This window comes from Rhamphochromis sp. 'chilingali', assembly GCF_963969265.1.
Source record: "Rhamphochromis sp. 'chilingali' genome assembly, chromosome: 16".
Taxonomy (NCBI): domain Eukaryota; kingdom Metazoa; phylum Chordata; class Actinopteri; order Cichliformes; family Cichlidae; genus Rhamphochromis; species Rhamphochromis sp. 'chilingali'.
The window spans coordinates 405,117-425,340 of NC_137943.1; the positions used below are offsets into that span (position 1 = coordinate 405,117).

Consider the following 20,224-nt stretch of genomic DNA (forward strand, 5'->3'; position numbering starts at 1 on the left):
CATTACAGCCACAAACATGAATCAATGTTATTGGAATTCCACATGAAAGACCAACACAAAGTGGTGCACACGTGAGAAGTGGAAGGAAAATCAGACATGATTCCAAACATTTTTACAAATAAATAACTGCAAAGTGGGTGTGCGTAATTATTCAGCCCCTTTGGTCTGAGTGCAGTCAGTTGCACATAGACGTTGCCTGATGAGTGCTAATGACTAAATAAAGTGCACCTGTGTGTGATCTAATGTCAGTACAAATACAGCTGCTCTGTGACGGCCTCAGAGGTTGTCTAAGAGAATATTGGGAGCAACAACACCATGAAGTCCAAAGAACACACCAGACAGGTCAGGGATAAAGTTATTGAGACATTTAAAGCAGGCTTAGGCTACACAAAGATTTCCCAAGCCTTGAACATCCCACGGAGCACTGTTCAAGCCATCATTCAGAAATGGAAGGAGTATGGCACAACTGTAAACCTACCAAGACAAGGCCGTCCACCTAAACGCGCAGGCTGAACAAGGAGAGTGCTGATCAGAAATGCAGCCAAGAGGCCCATCTACAGCTCAGGTGGGGGAATCTGTCCATAGGACAACTATTAGTCGTGTACTGAACAAAGTTGGCCTTTATGGAAGAGTGGCAAGAAGAAAGCCATTGTTAACAGGAAACCATAAGAAGTCCCGTTTGCAGTTTGCCACAAGCCATGTGGGAACACAGCAAACATGTGGAAGAAGCTGCTCTGGTCAGATGAGACCAAAATGCAAAACGCTATGTGTGGAAAACTAACACTGCACATCACTCTGAACACACCATCCCCACTGTCAGATATGGTGGTGGCAGCATCATGCTCTCGGGGGGCTTCTCTTCAGCAGGGACAGGGAAGCTGGTCAGAGTTGATGGGAAGATGGATGGAGCCAAATACAGGGCAGTCTTGGAAGAAAACCTCTTGGAGTCTGCAAAAGACTTGAGACTGGGGTGGAGGTTCACCTTTCAGCAGGACAACGACCCTAAACATAAAGCCAGGGCAACAATGGGATGGTTTAAAACAAAACATATCCATGTGTTAGAATGGCCCAGTCAAAGTCCAGATCTAAATCCAATCAAGAGTCTGTGGCAAGATCTGAAAACTGCTGTTCACAAACGCTGCCCATCTAATCTGACTGAGCTGGAGCTGTTTCAAAGAAGAATGGGCAAAGATTTCAGTCTGTAGATGTGCAAAGCTGGTAGAGACAGACCCTAAAAGACTGGCAGCTGGAACTGCAGCAAAAGCTGGTTCTACAAAGTATTGACTCAGGGGGCTGAATAATTACGCACACCCCACTTTGCAGTTATTTATTTGTAAAAAATGTTTGGAATCATGTATGATTTTGGTTCCACTTCTCACGTGTGCACCACTTTGTGTTGGTCTTTCACCTGGAATTCCAATAACATTGATTCATGTTTGTGGCTGTAATATGACAAAATGTGGGAAAGTTCAAGTGGCCGAATACTTTTGCAAGCCACTGTACCTCCTTTGCACAGTATCAGCTTAAAGCACTTGTTGCAGGCTGCTGAGTTTGCATCTTTTACTGTGAAGTACAGCCAGACTTTGACCACTTCGCCTTTGCCTTTAATCTGTAGCTCTGCTCAAAAGAACGAACGTACGCGGGCCCGCCTACTATCCTTGGAAAGGTAAAATGATTGGCTAGAATCCAAAGTGTATGACATCTCAAGAAAAAACAAAAGGCACCGAAATAAAGCACCGAAATGTGCGCTGCTTTTCGGTCTGGTTACTACCGTTTATGTCAGAACCGGTGCCCCGGATACCGGAACCCATCCCTACAGATAAGTGCTTGCAGACTGCGGTTTTCTGATCCATGTACGTGCACATTTTTGATTCTCCAACACGTAAATAAAGTTTGTGAACGAGGACAGAATTTCTCTTGTCATGTCTGGAGCAGATAAACAAGCACTTAATAGGAGCCACTGAATAACGATGTTATGTAATATGACTATTATATGTTGGTGTATTATATGAATGCGTATAGTGTTCTCTATTGTAAAAGCTTTCTTTTTTTACAGGTGTCCATATCTTTGGCCTGTGTGTGACAGCACTGATAACAGACATTCTTCAGCTATCCACTGGCCAGCATACTCCCTATTGGCTGGATGTATGCAAACCTAACCTGACCCACCTTAACATGTCCACCTGCGATGAAGCGTTTATCCTAGAGGATATCTGCTCTGGACAGGACATAGGGCTCATCAATGCTGGCAGGTGAGGCTTTGATTTACTGTGTGTGGGAGAGTGTGAGAGTGGATGCATGTGGGTGTGTTTTTGCACAAAACACTAGTACTGCCTCAAGTTGTAAAGTGCACACACATTGGACAGCAGAAGCTATAGAATGAAAGAAATGTTGTCATTTCATTAATAATAAAGCACTGAACAAGAGCCACAATCCAAACTGTGGGCGTTTCAGCTGTATGTTTTACGTTGAGCGTAACAGACTGTGCCTGCACACGCCAAACTGCTGACCAACGTCACTGAAATTTATATGTAGAAGGCATTGTCAGTCATCTCGAGCATCTTTTTCCAAACACCATTTCCTTCAGATTATTAAAATGTTCTTTCTGTTATGAAAATATAATTATTAAAGGCAACCTTTATGCAAATCTGTAAACAGATTAAACAGACCTACTCAGTGACCCATTTAATCATTTTACTGAACTATACTGCGTCATACTTGGTATATTAAGGACAACAGATCAAGCTTTAGCTAAGAAGCTGCATTTACCTAGAGCAGATATTAAAAACCAGGTTGAGCCGTTGCCCTTCTGGTTATCCTTCCTCCTTATTGAACACCTGCTCGGGCAGATTTGTCAGCACGCACACGTCACGCGTCCAAGTTTCTTTGAAAGTCATTTTTCTGTTGCACATGAATATTCAGCATTGTTCTCAGCTGTCTGAACATGATAATTAACATCAAGAACACTCTGCCGCTCTGCTTTATAGGAAATCTTTCCCCTCCCAGCATGCTACGCTGGCTGCCTTTGCTGCTGTCTACATCTCAGTAAGTGGTTACTGCATTTACACATATGAAGAACAACACTTCAGTGTGACCACAGTCCTGTTCTAACCGTTATGGCTTGTTGCAAATCAAATCAAATCAAATCAAATCACTTTTATTGTCACATCACATGTGCAGGTACATTGGTACAGCACATGTGAGTGAAATTCTTGTGTGCGAGCTTCACAAGCAACAGAGTTGTGCAAAATACAATAATGTAAACAAGCAAAATACAAGAATGGCTACATCTGAAACTAATAAATATATGTACAATATATAATAGTATATGCATTTCTGGATGTGTATACTAAATATTTTTCTACGTGTGTGTGTGTGTGTGTGTGTGTGTGTACACATATTTTACAAATAGAGTAAACAATAAATAAAATATACAGAGTGAGACATGTGCAAAACAGTGGCGTTACTGTACAGTATGGAGTGCATAATGTTGAAGTTCCAGTAGTGAAGCTGAGGTGTCTATGACGTGTTCAGCAGTCTGATGGCCTGGTGGAAGAAGCTGTCTCTCAGTCTGCTGGTTCGGGACCGGATGCTGCAGAACCTCCTTCCTGATGGAAGCAGTCTGAACAGTTTATGGCTGGGGTGACTGGAGTCCTTGATGATCCTCCCCGCTTTCCTCAGGCACCGCTTCCTGTAGATGTCTTGGAGGGAGGGAAGCTCACCTCCAATTATCCGTTCAGAGCACCGCACTACTCGCTGGAGAGCTTTGTGGTTGTAAGCGGTGCTGTTGCCATACCAGGTGGTGATGCATCCAGTGAGGATGCTCTCAATGGCACAGCGATAGAAGGTCCTGAGGATGCGGGGGCTCATGCCGAATCTTTTCAGTCTCCTGAGAAAGAAGAGGCGCTGCTGCGCCTTCTTCACTGTTTTGTTTGTGTGTACTGACCACGTAAGATCCTCAGCCAGATGTACACCAAGGAACCGGAAGCTGCTCACTCTCTCCACAGCAGCGCCGTTGATGGTGATGGGGGTGTGTACTTCTCTGCACCTCCGGAAGTCCACTATCAACTCCTTTGTCTTTGCGACGTTGAGGGTGAGATGGTTGTCTTGACACCAGTGGGTCAGGGCGCTGACCTCCTCCCTGTAAGCCGTCTCATCGCCGTTGGTGATAAGACCCACCACTGTAGTGTCGTCCGCAAACTTCACAATGATGTTGGAGCTGTTAGTGGCTGTGCAGTCGTAGGTGTAGAGTGAGTACAGGAGAGGGCTCAGTACACACCCCTGTGGAGCACCAGTGTTCAGTGTGATGGGGGATGAGGTGATGCTGCCCAGTCTGACCACCTGGCGTCTGTCAGACAGGAAGCTAAGGATCCAGCTGCAGAGGGAGCTGCTCAGTCCTAGATCCTGCAGTTTCCTGTCCAGCTTCGAGGGAACGATGGTATTGAATGCTGAGCTGTAATCTACAAACAGCATTCTCACATACGTGTCTCTCTTCTCCAGGTGTGACAGGGCAGTGTGTAGTGTCAGGGCTATGGCATCATCAGTGGACCTGTTGTGGCGGTATGCAAACTGTAGAGGGTCCAGTGAGTCGGGTAGTGCAGAGCAGATGAAGTCCCTGACCAGCTTCTCGAAGCATTTGCTTACGATGGGGGTCAGGGCTACAGGTCGCCAGTCGTTCAATGAGGAGATGGTGGAGGATTTGGGTACAGGGACGATGGGGGCCATTTTGAAGCAGGCTGGGACTACAGACAGAGAGAGGGAAAGGTTGAAGATGTGCGTGAACACTCCAGCCAGCTGAGCCGCGCATGACTTGAGGACGCGGCCGGGAATCCCGTCCGGACCAGTAGCTTTGCGTGCGTTCACCTTCCTGAAGCACTTCCGCACATCCTCCTCAGACACAGTGTGCGCACTGACGTCATCCGCGGTGCGCACACTGTCCGGTCTCATGGTGTTCGCTGTGTCGAATCTAGCGTAGAATACGTTTAGATCCTCACACAGAGAGGCCGTGGTCTGCGGTGTGCTGGTTTTCCCTCTAAAGTCTGTGATCGTGTTTAGTCCCTGCCACATACTCCGAGGGTTGTCAAACTGTTGCTCCACCCTGTCCCTGTACTCACGTTTGGCTGCTTTGATCGTCTTCTGGAGTTGGTAATGTGCGTGTTTGTAGTCCGATGTGTTCGCGGAGGCAAAGGCGGTGTTCCGTGCCGCGTGAACATCTCCGTTAATCCAGGGTTTTTGATTTGGGAAGGATTTAACTGTTCTGGATGGGACGACATCTTCCACGCATTTCCTGATAAATCCGCAGACTGAGTCTGTGTATTCATCAATGTCTCTGGCGGCCACGTGAAACATTTCCCAGTCCGCGTGATCAAAACAGTCCCGCAGCGCAGACTCCGATTGGTCCGTCCAACAGTGCACCGCCCTCCGGGTTGGAGCTTCCTGTTTCAGCTTCTGCCTGTAGGCGGGCAGGAGCAGGATGGAGCAGTGATCTGATTGGCCGAATGGGGCGCGGGGGAGGGCTTTGTACGCATCCCGGAAAGAGGTGTAGCAGTGGTCGAGTAGCCGGTTTCCACGTGTGTTAAAATGGATGTGTTGGTGGAGTTTTGGTGAGACTTTCTTCAGGTTTCCCTTATTAAAGTCTCCGGCTGTGATAAACGCTGCCTCTGGGTGTGCGGTTTCCTCGCTGCTGATCGCGCTGTACAGTTCCCTGAGTGCACGGTCAGTGTCGGCTTGTGGGGGAATGTAAACAGCCGTAATAATCACTGCTGTAAATTCCCTCGGTAGCCAGAATGGCCGGCACTTAATCATCAGGTACTCCAGGTCCGGTGAGCAGAAGGATTTGACCGGGTGCACGTTCGCATAATCACACCAGCTGTTGTTGATCATGAAACACACACCACCGCCTCTGCTTTTCCCAGTAAGATCCTGTGACCTGTCCGCGCGATGCACAGAGAACCCCGGCAGTTGTATTGCGGAGTCCGGTACTTTGTCCGATAGCCAGGTTTCTGTGAGGCAGATCACGCAGCAGTCCCGCATCTCTCGCTGGAATGAGATCCGTGCCCGAAGCTCGCACAGCTTGTTCTCCAGAGACTGCACATTAGCCAGTAATAAACTGGGTAACGGTGGTCTGTTAGTGCGCCGTCTCAGTCGAACCAGAACGCCAGATCTTCTCCCTCTGCGTCGGCGTTTGCGGCCTCCAGGGCCAGAGAACAAAGGCGTCTCAGGTGAGATGAATGGGGGGTCTGCAAACGGAGCGTCCGTGTTGCAAAACTTGAACTCCGGAAAGTTATAAGAAAGACCGTCTTTTATGTCCAGTAAGGTTTGTCGGTCGTACACAAGGAGACAAGTGCTGCTCGTGAAAAAATAAAGGAAAAGTAAAATTAAACACAGAAGAAAGCCGTTGCTTGGGGGAGCTCGCGACGAGGCTGCCATACTCGGCGCCATCTTGAATTTCTTGCAGTCACACATGTTACTTAATACACATTAATAGCAGGTTTGAATGAGGCCTGTTAAACAAACATTTGTTAACGTGAGTTTGTGTGTTTCAGATGTACTTCAACACGGTGTTGACTGACTCAGCCAAGCTGCTGAAGCCTCTCCTAGTGTTCTCCTTCGTCATGCTGGCCATCCTGTCTGGGTTAACCAGGATCATCCAGTTTAGAAACCACCCTGTTGATGTATACTGTGGGTGGGTGCTGGGAGCTGCCATTGCTGTTTACCTGGTAAAAGTTACAGTTACATACATCACGATGAAACACGAAAGCAATATTTGAAAGAATAACATAGCACATTACACTATATGCTACTGTAGTCATCTCACACCAGCTTCAGAGGGCCAGCAGTTACAGCGATAAAAGCACACAGAGTCAGATTGTTCTTCTTTCTAGATTTTTAGTTTTGTGTTTGATGAAGATCGTTTCGAGGTAATATAGCTGCTTTAGGACATGTGGCTCCAAACAGCTTCAGGGGCTGGAAAGAAATCTTTCTGCTAAACTGTAGTGCAGAAACTGTTGGATACTTGCACCCACACACCATCACCCTGCAGCCCACAAACACCCAGACACACACACACAAACACACACACTGCCTACACTTTTGTGCAAGAAGAATCTTTGAGGTTTTGCTGCAGAACAACTGTCCACCATCAGATGATTCTCCATTTAAAGTGTTTCACTGGAATAGCATCTCTGCGATTAAGTTTTTATTTTTTACTTGTCACTTGGATCTTCTCCTTGTAGGCTCGCTGCAGTCCGGACTCCTCTGGGCTGTTTTAGAAATATTTAGATCAGAATAAAAAGAAAAAACTCATTGAGGCTGAAGCATCCTGTTGTTTGGCTGCTGCACTGGTTCTGCTTAGCGGGACAGGGTGAGGATGAGTTGATAGCACACAAATAAATACTTTTTGTATTCCAGGTGTTCCACTCTAGCAGAATGTTTTCAACAACATGTGAAGCTGTCTGTCACAGTGTTGGCTGCGCTCTTTCGTTGCTGTGATAAGAGATCGGTGTGGAGAGATGATAGATGTACTGAGAAAGGAAATTATAACGCAAATTCATATTCTGCTCTTAAATAAAAGTAGACCTGACTGGCAGTTTTTATTTATTTTTTTCTCTTGTCAGCAGACTCCTGTGGCAGTTACAGGTATAAATCATTCACACCACCAAATTATAAAACAGTAACAGAAGCACAGGGACGGAGAAGTTTCCAGAATGCATTGCATAGCTACATACTTCAACAGTTAATGGGATGAGTAGAAATAACTGATCAAGTAGACACATGACCAAAGTGCCAAAATCACAACCTGGTAGCTTTTATTGTGAAACCCCCTCCCATACAAGTTCTTCCTGTACCATATATGTGCAAAGGACAGCTTCTGAAACAGTTGTGAACTTCTACTGTTCACATGTCCACAACTAGCATCTTTAGCTTTTGTTAATCTGCTATTCTCTCACTAGGGAAAACAGTGGGTGGGGACTGTGGCATGGCCAAAATGATTACAACCATGCACAGTGAACCTGCGATATCATTGCCTTTGAAATGGTTGCTTCAACGACAAGAACCAGGTCTGTGACCACTGGCGGTCAGTTGGCCAGTGTGGAGCAAGAGCGAGTATTGTCTTTATGGAAAAACCAGGATTAATGATATAATACATGGACACAGTGAGTAAATCAACTGGGAATCTGATCAAACACAAGACAGAATAGACTGGCAGCATGTTGCTTTATTGCTTATAACTGATTTAATTGCATTGGGTGCAGTCTGCCGCTGTCTATTGTGGCCTGGCCTGCAAATAGCATGTCCTGCTACATCTTCAGAGCAGCTGCCAAAAAACCTGCTACAGTACCAAGTCTGGGTGACACTTGTCCAACATAGGTACAGTCCCCCACTTCAACCACTGCAGTGTGAAAAAGGCTTCAGGAAACACCTCGCTAATCTTTCCATCAGGCCATGAAGCTCTGGTTAATTGGGGATCGACAATTATGACATTATCCAGCTGAAGAGAGGCTGTATCTCACTGCCACTTAAACCAAGTTTGCAGGGCCGCCAGATAGTGGTGCAGAAACCCTGTCCAGAAGCAGTCAGACAGCACTTGACAGGCCCTTCAGTGTTTACGTCTAAACCGCCCTGAATCATGATGTACTGCCTACGGTGCTGAAGGCGCGGACTGCCCCATCAGCCACAAACTGGCTGGATCTGGGTCTGTCAAGCTTAATGTTAGGAATGCCCTCAATCTCAACCAGGAATATTAACACTTCGTGGCTGATGACTTCTGAGCCCAGGGTTGCAGTCAGGGCAGTGCTCAAAGTACTGATTTTGCTCTCCAAGGGGCCTCCAAATTCAGGAGCTCTGGTGGGTTGCAGTGCAATTGTATTTGGTGCTCCGACAGCTAAGTCTGTGGGGAAGGATTGAGGGCTTTGAAAGTTTCTTGTAACTTCCTGTCACCACCTTCTAAATGTGAAAAGCAGACCTCAATGTTTTTCACGCCAACGGCCAACTTTAACCTGCAGTGGTCCAAAACAGTACATTTCTGTTGAGATATGAAGTCAGAGCCAAGCAGGATACAGGGTCTTTGGGCTGATTGGTTGGGCTCTCCATCTTTGGCAAACAGAACAAGAGTGCTGTTCTCTTCTAGCAGCCTCACAGCCACAAAGGATCCAAAGCTTTGTCCTCAGTTCAGCAAAGAGGCCCTCTGCACCAGGGTGTTTCACATTAAACTCCACGTGTCTGATTAACAGCTTTGCCACCACATCTCAAGTCAAGGACTACAGGGGAAATCATCCTCCAGACTTTGACAGTGCCATAGACAACCACCCACCCGTATCAGCTGAAGTGATTCATCATCTTGTTGGTCCAAGGTCATCAAGCAGTTTGATTAAGGGACCCGATTCCCACCTGTTCTCCCACCTGCACTCAATTTCTTCAGGAAAGCTGTCTCATTAAGCAGACTGCAAGATGCTGGCCTCTGATTCCCAGAATTCGTCCACTATCGAGGTCTCTTCAGTGTTTAAAGCCACCCCGTGAAGGTGCCACGTGGTTGCCTTCACTAGTTCATTGAAGGTGCTAATCTGCTGAGCATCAGGTAGAGTATATCAAGGGGTATTTACTGCTGCAACTAGCCAGGACGTGGACCTTCTTTGCTCGTCTGTGATGCCTTCATTGTATAATGTGTATAACAGTATTTATAATAGAGTAAACCGTCCAATGGCTCGGTGGCAGCTACAGATTGGCTATGGAACCAAAGACTGTCAGCAGTCTTACCAGCTTGATAAAAGGAGCCTCCAAAAAGCCTGACTTGAGAGGGCTCCTTTGTGAACTGAAGAAGTCTTTTGGATGAGAGGTGAAACATCTTCACAAATGTAAAGAAGTCCATTTGCCCCTTTTTAAAGCTCTTAAGACCATCATCACCTGGATGACTGAGAACATAAAACGCCCATATTTTCCAGTAGTGTATTGCAGAAATAAGATAAGATAAGATAGAACTTTATTAATCCCTCGGGTGGGTTCCTCTGGGAAATTCGACTTCCAAAAAAGCACAGCACCGACAGAAGTTACAGAGTTACAGAATATTATATATATATATACACACACACACACACATATATATATATAAATACAGAGACAATATAAATAAAATATACGAAGGGGATAAATAGAATAAATAGGAATAAAAAATAAAAATACAAGTGAATTGCACATTTCAAGTATTGAGGTCTATTGCACTGTTGACTATTTACAAAAGTATTGCACAAAAGGAAATGCAAACACATGAAAATGCAAAACATAACTATGTGGTTTTAGAATATGACACATCAAAATTCCACATTTGCCAATTTTTCTAGTTGACGTCTTTGATTATGTCAACCAATCGTTGAGGTCCTGCTGACATAGCTCCGAGTCTTCCTCCATTAATAGTTCCCTCATTTTGTTGATGACGTCATTGGCCTCTATATACACATTCACAGTACTTCTTGAAGGACTCACAATCACCATCTCCCTGATGGCTCATTCCTAGCCCATTCCTCCAAAGAGCATCTGGGCATAACATGGGGAACACTTAATGACAAACACCCACTCCTACACCTTAGGTTAGGAATTCTTCTCATATCACACCAGAGAAAGTATAATAGTGGCTGGTCTTCAGGTAGCAATCTCACCTGGTGGGATATTCCCAATATTCCTCATAGCAACAAAATCCCGCCTGAACGTCAGGAGGAACCCAGGAGAGATGCACTGAGGTTGGGTCTGGCAGTAGCAGTTCATCCAGGTTTTGGCCTTTGTATGTCAATGAACAGCTGAACACATCTTGATTTGTCTCATTATGAATCACCATATGATGAAGAATGAATCAAGACTGGAGGGTCTAACCTTCCCTCACTGTAATCACCTGCCTTCTCTAGCTTCTCAGTCTCAGCTTGGTAAGCCTCAGTCTTTTCTAGATAATAATAATAATAATTATAATAATTAATCCGGCTTCCTCCCACCGTCCAAAGACATGCAGCTTGTGGGGATAGGTTAATTGGATAATCCAAATTGCCACTAGGTGTGAATGTGAGTGTGAATGGTTGTCTGTCCCTGTGTGTTGGCCCTGTGACAGACTGGCGACCTGTCCAGGGTGTACCCCGCCTCTCGCCCTATGACAGCTGGGATAGGCTCCAGCGCCCCCCGCGACCCTGAAAAGGATAAGCGGAAGCGAATGGATGGATGGATGGATGGATAATAATAATAATAATAATACATTTTATTTAAAAATAGTGCCTTTCAGAACACCCAAAGACACTGTACAGCAAATAAAACAGATATATATATAAAAACAGAAAAGCTGGGAATATACACAATAATAAGAGTAACAGATAAAAGTTAAGAGCATGCAGAGGTTTAAACATAAGCAATTTTAAACAGGTGAGTTTTGAGGGTGGACTTAAAATGAGGGAATGAAGTAATATTTCTGAGGTCAGGGGGTAAGGAACGCCACAGTCGAGGGGCAGAGCAACTAAAAGCCCCGCCCCTCATTGTAACTGGGGGGCAGGGCTAGATCTAACTAGATCTCCGCTGAGGCTCTATACCGCACAAGCTGGGAAGGACTGCTTCAGGCGCTGAAATGAGAGTGGGCGTGTTACTTGCATGTAGTAGTTGAGTGGCAAATCTGCATACTGATGCTACTTCCACTCTAGCTGTTTGCCTCCAGCAGGTTAATGACATCTTGATCCATGGCCAGTTTAATTACCAAAGTACTGCTGCTGAGGAGATGGTGGTCACTGCTGTTTGTGGCTGCACTGTTAACATGACTTGACTCGCAATGTCTAGCATGGTTTTCAGTGCTGCTGGCCCCCCAGGTTGGCTGAGATGGTAGTCCGATAGCTGTTGTCGGGACATATCAGCCTATCAGGAGTGGCTGAGCATTCATAAATGGTTTCAAGGGGAAAGTCTGGAGGTGCCTATAAGTGCACTGAAGTGCCTACACAGTTTAAAAGTGTTTGGCTACACCAAGCCCATTATACACAAGACTTTTAACTGGCACCAGTCAGCCTGGTGGTGCAGTTCACATCACCAGCAGGGATTTTTTGGCTTTGACCTATGTATAGTTCTGCTGTCAGCTGTCTAAAATGTACACACTGATCTGATACATTTGGTGTTTTGCTAGAGTAAGAGTCATACGCTTTGACCTTCTCTGTGAGCATTTGGGGAATTTTGAGCTGTTGTTAGCAGAGTTGTGACCACATCTGAAGAGCAAGAGAAATCCTTTCAGAGAGCCAATTGATCCTGACCAGAGTCCAGTGTGTCTGATGTAAAATGGTGTTATTTTACTATTTGTATATTCAGTATTGGTGTTTTGAGCTACTAGTGCAGTTGTTGCCAAACGGAGTGGTCTAATTAGCTCGATCTGTTTAATCCAATCAGGGAAATCTCATCTGCACATATGCGATTATGTCAAGCAGACCCAAAAGGGCAGACAAACTCAAAACAACCCAAACTCACAATGCAGTGATGAAGGTTATTTACCGTGCAATTTGACGACACAGGAAAGTACTTATAGGCTGGTAGCACATGAGGGATCGGAGGGGAGAGGGAAAACTTGACATTTTAAATTGCCAAGTTAACAAGTGGAGTTATCGAGTGAATCAATAAATCCTACCTGTCACACTTTTTACAGCAGACAGCTGGCTGAGCAGGTGAACAGGTTAGTAGGCTGGTAAGTAGGCAAACTGAGGCAGGCTGGTGACACTGAGACATCCAGGTAAGGGGAACGCTGGCACGTTGGAGCGGTGAAAGTGGCAGGAATCCAGCGCGGTTCTTCTGGCAGCTCTTGGCAGAAACAGCCATGCAACCTTGACAGAGGTTTCTCTGCAGGAGAGAGAGAGTCTTGGAATAGACTTGTTGCCTCTGAAAAAAAAACAGCTGCCCCATAAACATGCCAAACAATCACCAGATGAGCCAGAGAAACCTTGGATGCCTGTCCATCCACGTATTACTAAAGAGACTGAGGAAAGTCAAAAACAAACTCTGGTCAGCCTTTATCACAACCAGTGTTTGAAAAATCAAATGCTGCAAATCCGTCCCACAGATTTGTTGGTCTGAACAGCTGCATTAAGATTAAGTGAAGCAGAAGAATATTTTTCACAAGTGTGTAATGGCCTTGAGGTGTCTTTGAACTTGAGATGATCACAGAGCTCTTGGTATTTAAACCTATGGCATCAGGTAGAACAATCTTTTCCTCAGTCTAACTCAGTCTAAAGAGTTTTGCTACAAAATTGATGTGACACAAAAGATAAATACATGTCAGTAACAGGTGATAATCATATGTCAGTGCAGTCCCCAAAATAGTAAAAATACACATTATCTTCCAGCGATTTAGTTACAGAAACATCACTTTTACCTTAATCTTTGTTTTTTTTGATGTTGCTATTTTTTTAATTTAAAACATACAGACTGAAAATCTCGTTGGTTCAATATTCAAAAGGTTCTGTGTTAGCTACGTGCTTCTCATTACTGTCAGTGTGTTTGGATGCAGGGTGTGTATGCCGTGGGGAATTTCCAGCCTAGTGAAGATTGCTCCGGGAGTACACAACCTGCCCCCATACTGAGAGAGCCACCCCTCTCCTCCTTGCCCAATGTCAGCCAGTCAGCAATTGGCAACAGCCACCAAGGTAAAGCTACGCCTGCTACTTTAGATTACAGGTTACATCATCCTGACATGTCGATTAGTAACATTGTTTCCAGAAAGAATGTTCTTAACAACTGTTTTTGATCTGAGGGGCTCTCGGGGTTCAGCCCAGTCCTAACAAGTGTGATCCTGGGCCAGTGTGAAAATACTTATAACTCATGGAAAAGCTCACAGTATGACTTTCAAGAAGCTAGAACTTGAAAATCTTTGGCATTTTTGCTTGATTGAGATTAATTTTCTTCATTATTTTGCTGTGATTGATAACTATAGGCAAAAGAGTTGTGTATATCCAGTGAGCATGAAAATACTAAATGTCAGATTTTATTAAGTGGGTAATGTGATGTTTAAATGTCACACGATTCCTAAAGTTGATCAGCTGAAAGGTCTCTTGATACAGCTGTTGTTGTCAAGTAGTATTCTCAAGACCACTGTAGTCAGTCGACTCCTCCGAATTTAAATATTCATCTTTTTTTAATAATTCATGTGTTGAAATGTGAATCTCGAGTGCTGCCATTTATAATGAAGACTGGCTAATGTAAGTGAGCTCCTAATCAGAAAGGACTGCTGTGGTTACCGACTGCACTAATTCATATTTAGTGGTATGATTTCAATTCAGTTCAGTTCAAGTCACAACAACAGTCGCCTCAGGATGCTTTATATTGTAAGGCAGGCCCGACAACAAGACATTTAAATTACCACTTTTGAGCAAGCACTTGGAGACAGTGGGCAGGAAAAACTCCCTTTTAACAGGAAGAAACCTCCAGCAGAAGCAGGCTCAGGGGGGGGCGGCCTGGTTGGGGTGATGGGAGGAAGACAGGATTAAATACACACTTTGGAAGAAAGCCAGAGATGAATAATAAGTAAGGATTACATGCAGAGTTATGTAAAAGCAGATAGTGAAGAAGAAATACTTCATGGGAAGCCCCCTGCAGCCTTGGTCTCCCATATGGAAAAGATTTATATAAATCTTATAAAGTTTGTATCTGTCTTGTGTGAAACTTGTATGAAAAGCATACAAGAGTGAAAACAGATCTATATAAATGAAACTTGTATGTTTTGGATACTTCCTAAAACAATATATGAAAGTAATGAGAAAGTGGCCACTTTCATGAGTAAATCATATAAGCCTGATATGATTCACTATATGAAGTAGGTCACATCTGATGCAAGTCTTTTATAAGTTTTTACTATTTCTTTTCCATATGGGCTATTACAAATATGAAATAAAGCACGGTGGATTGGAAGATGTGCAGCAACTGTGGCGCCCAGCCCATTATCAGCTGATGTGGGCTGGCACTGAGATCAGCTGATCTGTTTGCACTTGAGCTCAACGTCATAAACTGTCTATGAAATATCTCCAAAAGTTGATTCTGTTCATCTGGACGCAGTGTTTTCAGTGGGAGAAACGTTTTGTCACTCGTCCAAGTGACGTCTTCAGTCTCAGCTGACTGCAGGTTTCAATCTTATAAACAGGACATCTGCATAATGACTGAAACCAGCTCAGTGAAGGAACAATAGGCTGGGAGGTCAGTTCCTTAACCTTCCCTGTCCAGGATGTTACATCCTTATCGTTGAAAGAGTGTCCACTGGCCTGTAGGTGTAAACAGAGTCCTGGCCTGACGAGGTGGCTCTTCTGTGTTGTGCCATCCTCTTCGCCAGAGGTTGTTTGGTTTCCCCGATGTATAAATCCTGCCAATCCTCCTGCACTTAACAGCGTACACTCTGTTACTCTGTTTGTGTCGAGGGACCCGATCCTTGGGGTGGACCAGTTTTTGGCGCAGCGTGTTTTGGGGTTTAAAAGCCACAGTCTAAGAAGGCTAACCTGCCACTCTTAGACTGTGAGATTTCCATCAGTAATGGGGGACATCTAAAAGTGTACCGTAAACTTACACAAACAGATCAGTATTCAACATTTGACTCTCATCATCCACTGGAGCACAAACTGGGAGTCATCAGGACGCTACAACACAGAGCGAACACCATCCCCACTGACACAGCAGCCAGGGAGGCAGAAGAACATCAAGAAGGCCCTGAGTAAGTGTGGTTACCCCAGCTGGACTTTTGTCAAAGCTGGGAAGGCTCCAAAAGAAAGCTTCAGCTGATCCAGGAGAGAAGGACAACCGCTGCCTAAGAGAAAACCTGTAGTGATCCCGTACATGTTAGGAATATTGGAACAGCAGAGACGCATTTTCTCTAAACACCGCGTCTCTGTGGCTTTTAAACCCCAAAACACTCTGTGCCAAAAACGGGTCCACCCCAAGGATCGGGTCCCCGGACACAAACAGAGTAACATAGTGTACGCTGTTAAGTGTAGGACTGCCAGGATTTTTTTTTTTTCTTTCGCCTGTCCCGTTTGGTTCTTTTGCATCAGAATTGTTGTCTAAAGGCAAAGAAAGATGCTCAACGGATTTACTTTACCAAATGGACCATCCCAGCCTTGCCGTAATGGTCTATTTGATTCACCTTTTATTGTTTATTTTATTTATTTTTTTATTTTCACTTGCTAGATACGGGACAGACTTGAATGAGGAAAAGAAAAGAGAGAAAGGAAGAGGGGAAAAACAGTGGAGAAGAGGGACGGGGATAAATGGCAAAAAAACAAAAACCAACAAAATAAGCAGACAAAAAATGCATATATCAATCACCTGGATCACCTGTTGAGAAAGAAAAAAGAAAACAAGCAGAAGAAAACAAGAGTAATAGAATAAACAACATCACAATGATATATGGGAATATGACAGTAAATACTAAATGTTAAACATTATTGTGCAGCACATAAGATCAACAGAACACAGTGTGCTTTGAGGTAGGAGCCAAAAAGGGTGTAGTTTGTGGGTGTGATCACCCGTGTGTACACCTGTGAGCATGGACGCGCTTGTTTTTAAAAGGTTCATGTAATGATCTGTTAGAGGGTGTGGGGGGGCCACAGCCCCGTCCTCCAGGGCATGAAGCAGGTATGGAGGAGATCAAAACTCCAGACATCCAGAGGCCCCCAGAACACAAGAGACCAAGGAAGACCAACAGAGGGGCAGCCGCGCCACTGTCCCAGAAAGAGCTGAGGAGAGTCCCAGATGAGGGACTTATGCCAGGATTTATACATCGGGGAAACCAAACAACCTCTGGCTACAACACAGCAGAGCCACCTCGTCAGGCCAGGACTCTGCAGTCTATCTACACCTACAGGCCAGTGGACACTCTTTCAATGATGAGGATGTAACATCCTGGACAGGGAGGAACGCTGGTTTGAAGGCGGAGTCAAGGAGGCCGTTTACGTGAAAAGGGAAAGACCATCTCTGAATGGAGGAGGGGCCTAAGGGTACATCTGTCACCATCTTCCAATGCTGTGATTGCAGCCATTCCCCAACTCTCTGTGAATGGGACTCATGGTTATTGATCAGTGGTTGTTGATCAATGGTCATGAGAATTTGCATAATTAAGATCAATGAACTGACCTCCCAGCCCATTGTTCCTTCAGTGGGCTGGTTTCAGTCATTATGTAAATGTGCTGATTATAAGATTGAAACCTGCAGTCAGCTGAGACTGAAGACGTCACCTGATGATGACGAAACGTTTCCCACTGAAAACGTCCAGATGAACAGAATCAGCTTTTGGAGATTTTCTTACCTGGATGACTGAGCGTGCATCAAGATGTCTATGAAATACTTACCTGAACACCGTGATGTCACCTGTTGGTTGGTTATGTGTGCTTATGAAGCTATGAACATTTTCATGATCTTAGCTATTTTTAAACCAGATGTCGTATCAAACTTTGAAAATCATCGGCTCGTGATTTGTGAATGAAAAGTCAAGAACCAATAAGCATAGACTGGTTTCACCTGCTCTAAAGGGAATCATAACTTACACACTGAACATCACTTCGTTTTCAGCATGACCTGAAACTGGCGAATGAGACCATAACCTCGACATGAAAGTGTTTAGTGTGGTCACAAACCCTGAGAGCCGGTGTTTGTTTCCCATAGAGCTGAAACAGAGGAGCTGCTGGCTATGACACACTGACACTTCTGTGGCTTCACCCTTTCTAACCTGTTATTAATGTTTGCCTTGGCTTTGTTGTCTTCTGATAGGCCACCACACACTGGGTCCCAGCCAACCAGAACCTATTATTACAAGGACTTCTTCCCACCCCTTAGTCCCAGAGCAAACAGGACCCATGCTAACGCGTAGCGCCTCCTGTCGAGAGCCGTCTATGACCAATATGAAGAGAGCCAGTGCTGAAGTGGAGGTGATAAGTCCGTCCAGTCCGTTAGGCAACCGTGACAACATGATGACCTTCAGCAGCAGCACACTGCCAAGGTAGCTGTTTTTTAATGAGTCCATAGTCATAGTTGCACTTTGGAATATCTAGTTTTTTATTGTTTTAGTTGAAAAGATATCATGTTTATTTTATCCATTTTTTTCAGTAATTTTTTCCAGCAAGTAAAATTGTCTGTTTTAGAGATTCTGGAAAGTAAGGAGTTGCAGACCAAGACGAGCTGTCTGCAGGGTCCATGATCTTTGGATCGTTATAAACCGTGGAATAATGGCAATGATTAGGAAACCTGATGTAGTTTCATGTTGAGGGAGTGTTGATGGGCAATATGAGGCTGATGGGTCATTGTCACCACCTCGACAACGTTCGGGGGGATGGGTGTCATGGACACCTACGTTTGTGAGCGTAGGTGTCCATGACTTCAACGTCACAGGTCACGAATTCTTGTCAATGTGATAACTTGAAAACAAGAACACGTAGCAAATTGATACCATGTTGTCTAGAAGGCTGAGGGAAGCACTGGTGGTCGCCAGTATTTTTGAATTCCACTTTATACAATCATGTGCCAGGTGGAGGTTTTTAATAAGTAAAGTAAAATGTTATTTATATAGCACCTTTCAAGATAAAATCACAAAGTGCTTTACAGAGGCAGAAAACAGACATCAAAATCTAAAACAAAACAAAATCAACCAAAAGCGAGTTTAAACAGATACGTTTTTAACTGCTTTTTAAAAGACACGACTGAGTCCACAGATCTCAAACTCAAAGGGAGCGAGTTCCAGAGTCTGGGAGCCGCTGACGCTCTGTCACCTTTTGTTTTTAACCTTGTATGCTGGACAACCAGCAACCCCTGGTCACAAGACCTCAGGGACCTGCTGGGGTGATAAGAACCAAGAAGATCACTGATGTACGTTGGAGCTACAAAAATATTTGTGTTTGGGTCCATTTGAAGTTCAACGACTCTGATACTCAGAAAACGGCTGAGTATCGTTTCCAGGTCCTGAATGTTCAGAGGAAAAATGCAGAGTGGAAAGCTCTCATGCAAAGTTCCAGAGAGACATTCGGGACTGCAATCTCCTCTGCTTCACCGAGACATGGCTGAACCCAGCGGTGCCGGACCACGCCATCCAGCCGGCCGAGTTCTTCTCGGTTCACCGCATGGACAGGACACGGGACTCGGGGAAGTCAAGGGGAGGCGGCGTGTGTTTAATGGTGAACAACAACTGGTGCAACAGTGCGAACGTTGTTCCTCTCACACGCTCCTGCACACCAAATCTGGAACTACTGTCCATCATGTGTCGTCCTTTTTATCTACCTCGGGAATTTACATCGGTCATTGTAAGTGCCGTTTATATTCCACCACAAGCGGACACGGTCACCGCCTTATGCGAGCTGCATGAGGCACTCACACAGCACCAGACACAACACCGGGACGCTGCGCTTATTGTGACGGGGGACTTTAATAGCGCCAACCTCAAACGCGCAGCGCCGAACTTTTATCAACACATCACCTGCCCCACCAGGGGTGAAAGGACACTGGACCACTGCTACACTACGGTCAAGGACGGTTACAAGGCACAACCCCGCCCTCCGTTTGGCAAATCTGATCACGCCGCCATCTTCCTCATGCCAAAATACAAACAAAGGCTGAAACAGGAAGTTCCGGTTCAGAGGAAGGTCGTGCGCTGGACGGATCAATCGGTGGCCGCGTTACAGGACGCACTCGATGACGCAGACTGGGGCATGTTCAGAAACAGCTCCGACGATGACGTCAACGTGTTTACGGAAGCGGTTGTGGGATTCATCGGGAAACTAGCGGATGATACCGTGGAGACAAAGACTATCACAACGTTTCCCAACCAGAAGCCGTGGGTGGATAAAACCATCCGCGACGCTCTGAGATCCCGCACCGCTGCCTACAACACGGGACTCACGACGGGGGACATGGACCCGTACAAAGCCGCGTCATATAACGTGCGGAGGGCGGTGAAAGAGGCGAAGCAGCGCTACGGGAGGAAACTAGAGTCACAACTCCAACAGAGTGACTGTAGGAGCCTGTGGCGGGGACTAAGGACAATAACGGACTATAAAGCACCAACAACCGGTATGACGAACGCGGCCGTGACTCTGGCAGACGAGCTGAACACTTTCTATGCTCACTTCGAGGCTGCAGCTAAGGACTCCAACGATGCTAGTGTTAGCGGCGCTAACGGCTGCAGACAGGAAGATACTGCCAGCACCGGAAACGTGCTCGTCATCTCCGAGCATGAAGTAAGGAGAGCCTTCAAGAGAGT

The 20,224-nt window shown here is 45.3% G+C and overlaps 1 protein-coding gene across 1 annotated transcript in view; it reads left to right on the forward strand.

Moving 5' to 3' along the window:
- LOC308412415 (phospholipid phosphatase-related protein type 4-like) overlaps positions 1-20,224 on the forward strand; it is a 74,959-nt gene that overhangs the window by 38,366 nt on the left and 16,369 nt on the right. The window contains exons 4-8 of the mRNA XM_080906749.1: positions 2,057-2,252; positions 2,988-3,045; positions 6,546-6,719; positions 13,508-13,643; positions 17,746-17,974. Coding sequence (XP_080762875.1) covers positions 2,057-2,252; positions 2,988-3,045; positions 6,546-6,719; positions 13,508-13,643; positions 17,746-17,974 — 793 coding nt within the window. The remainder of the gene's footprint in view (positions 1-2,056; positions 2,253-2,987; positions 3,046-6,545; positions 6,720-13,507; positions 13,644-17,745; positions 17,975-20,224) is intronic.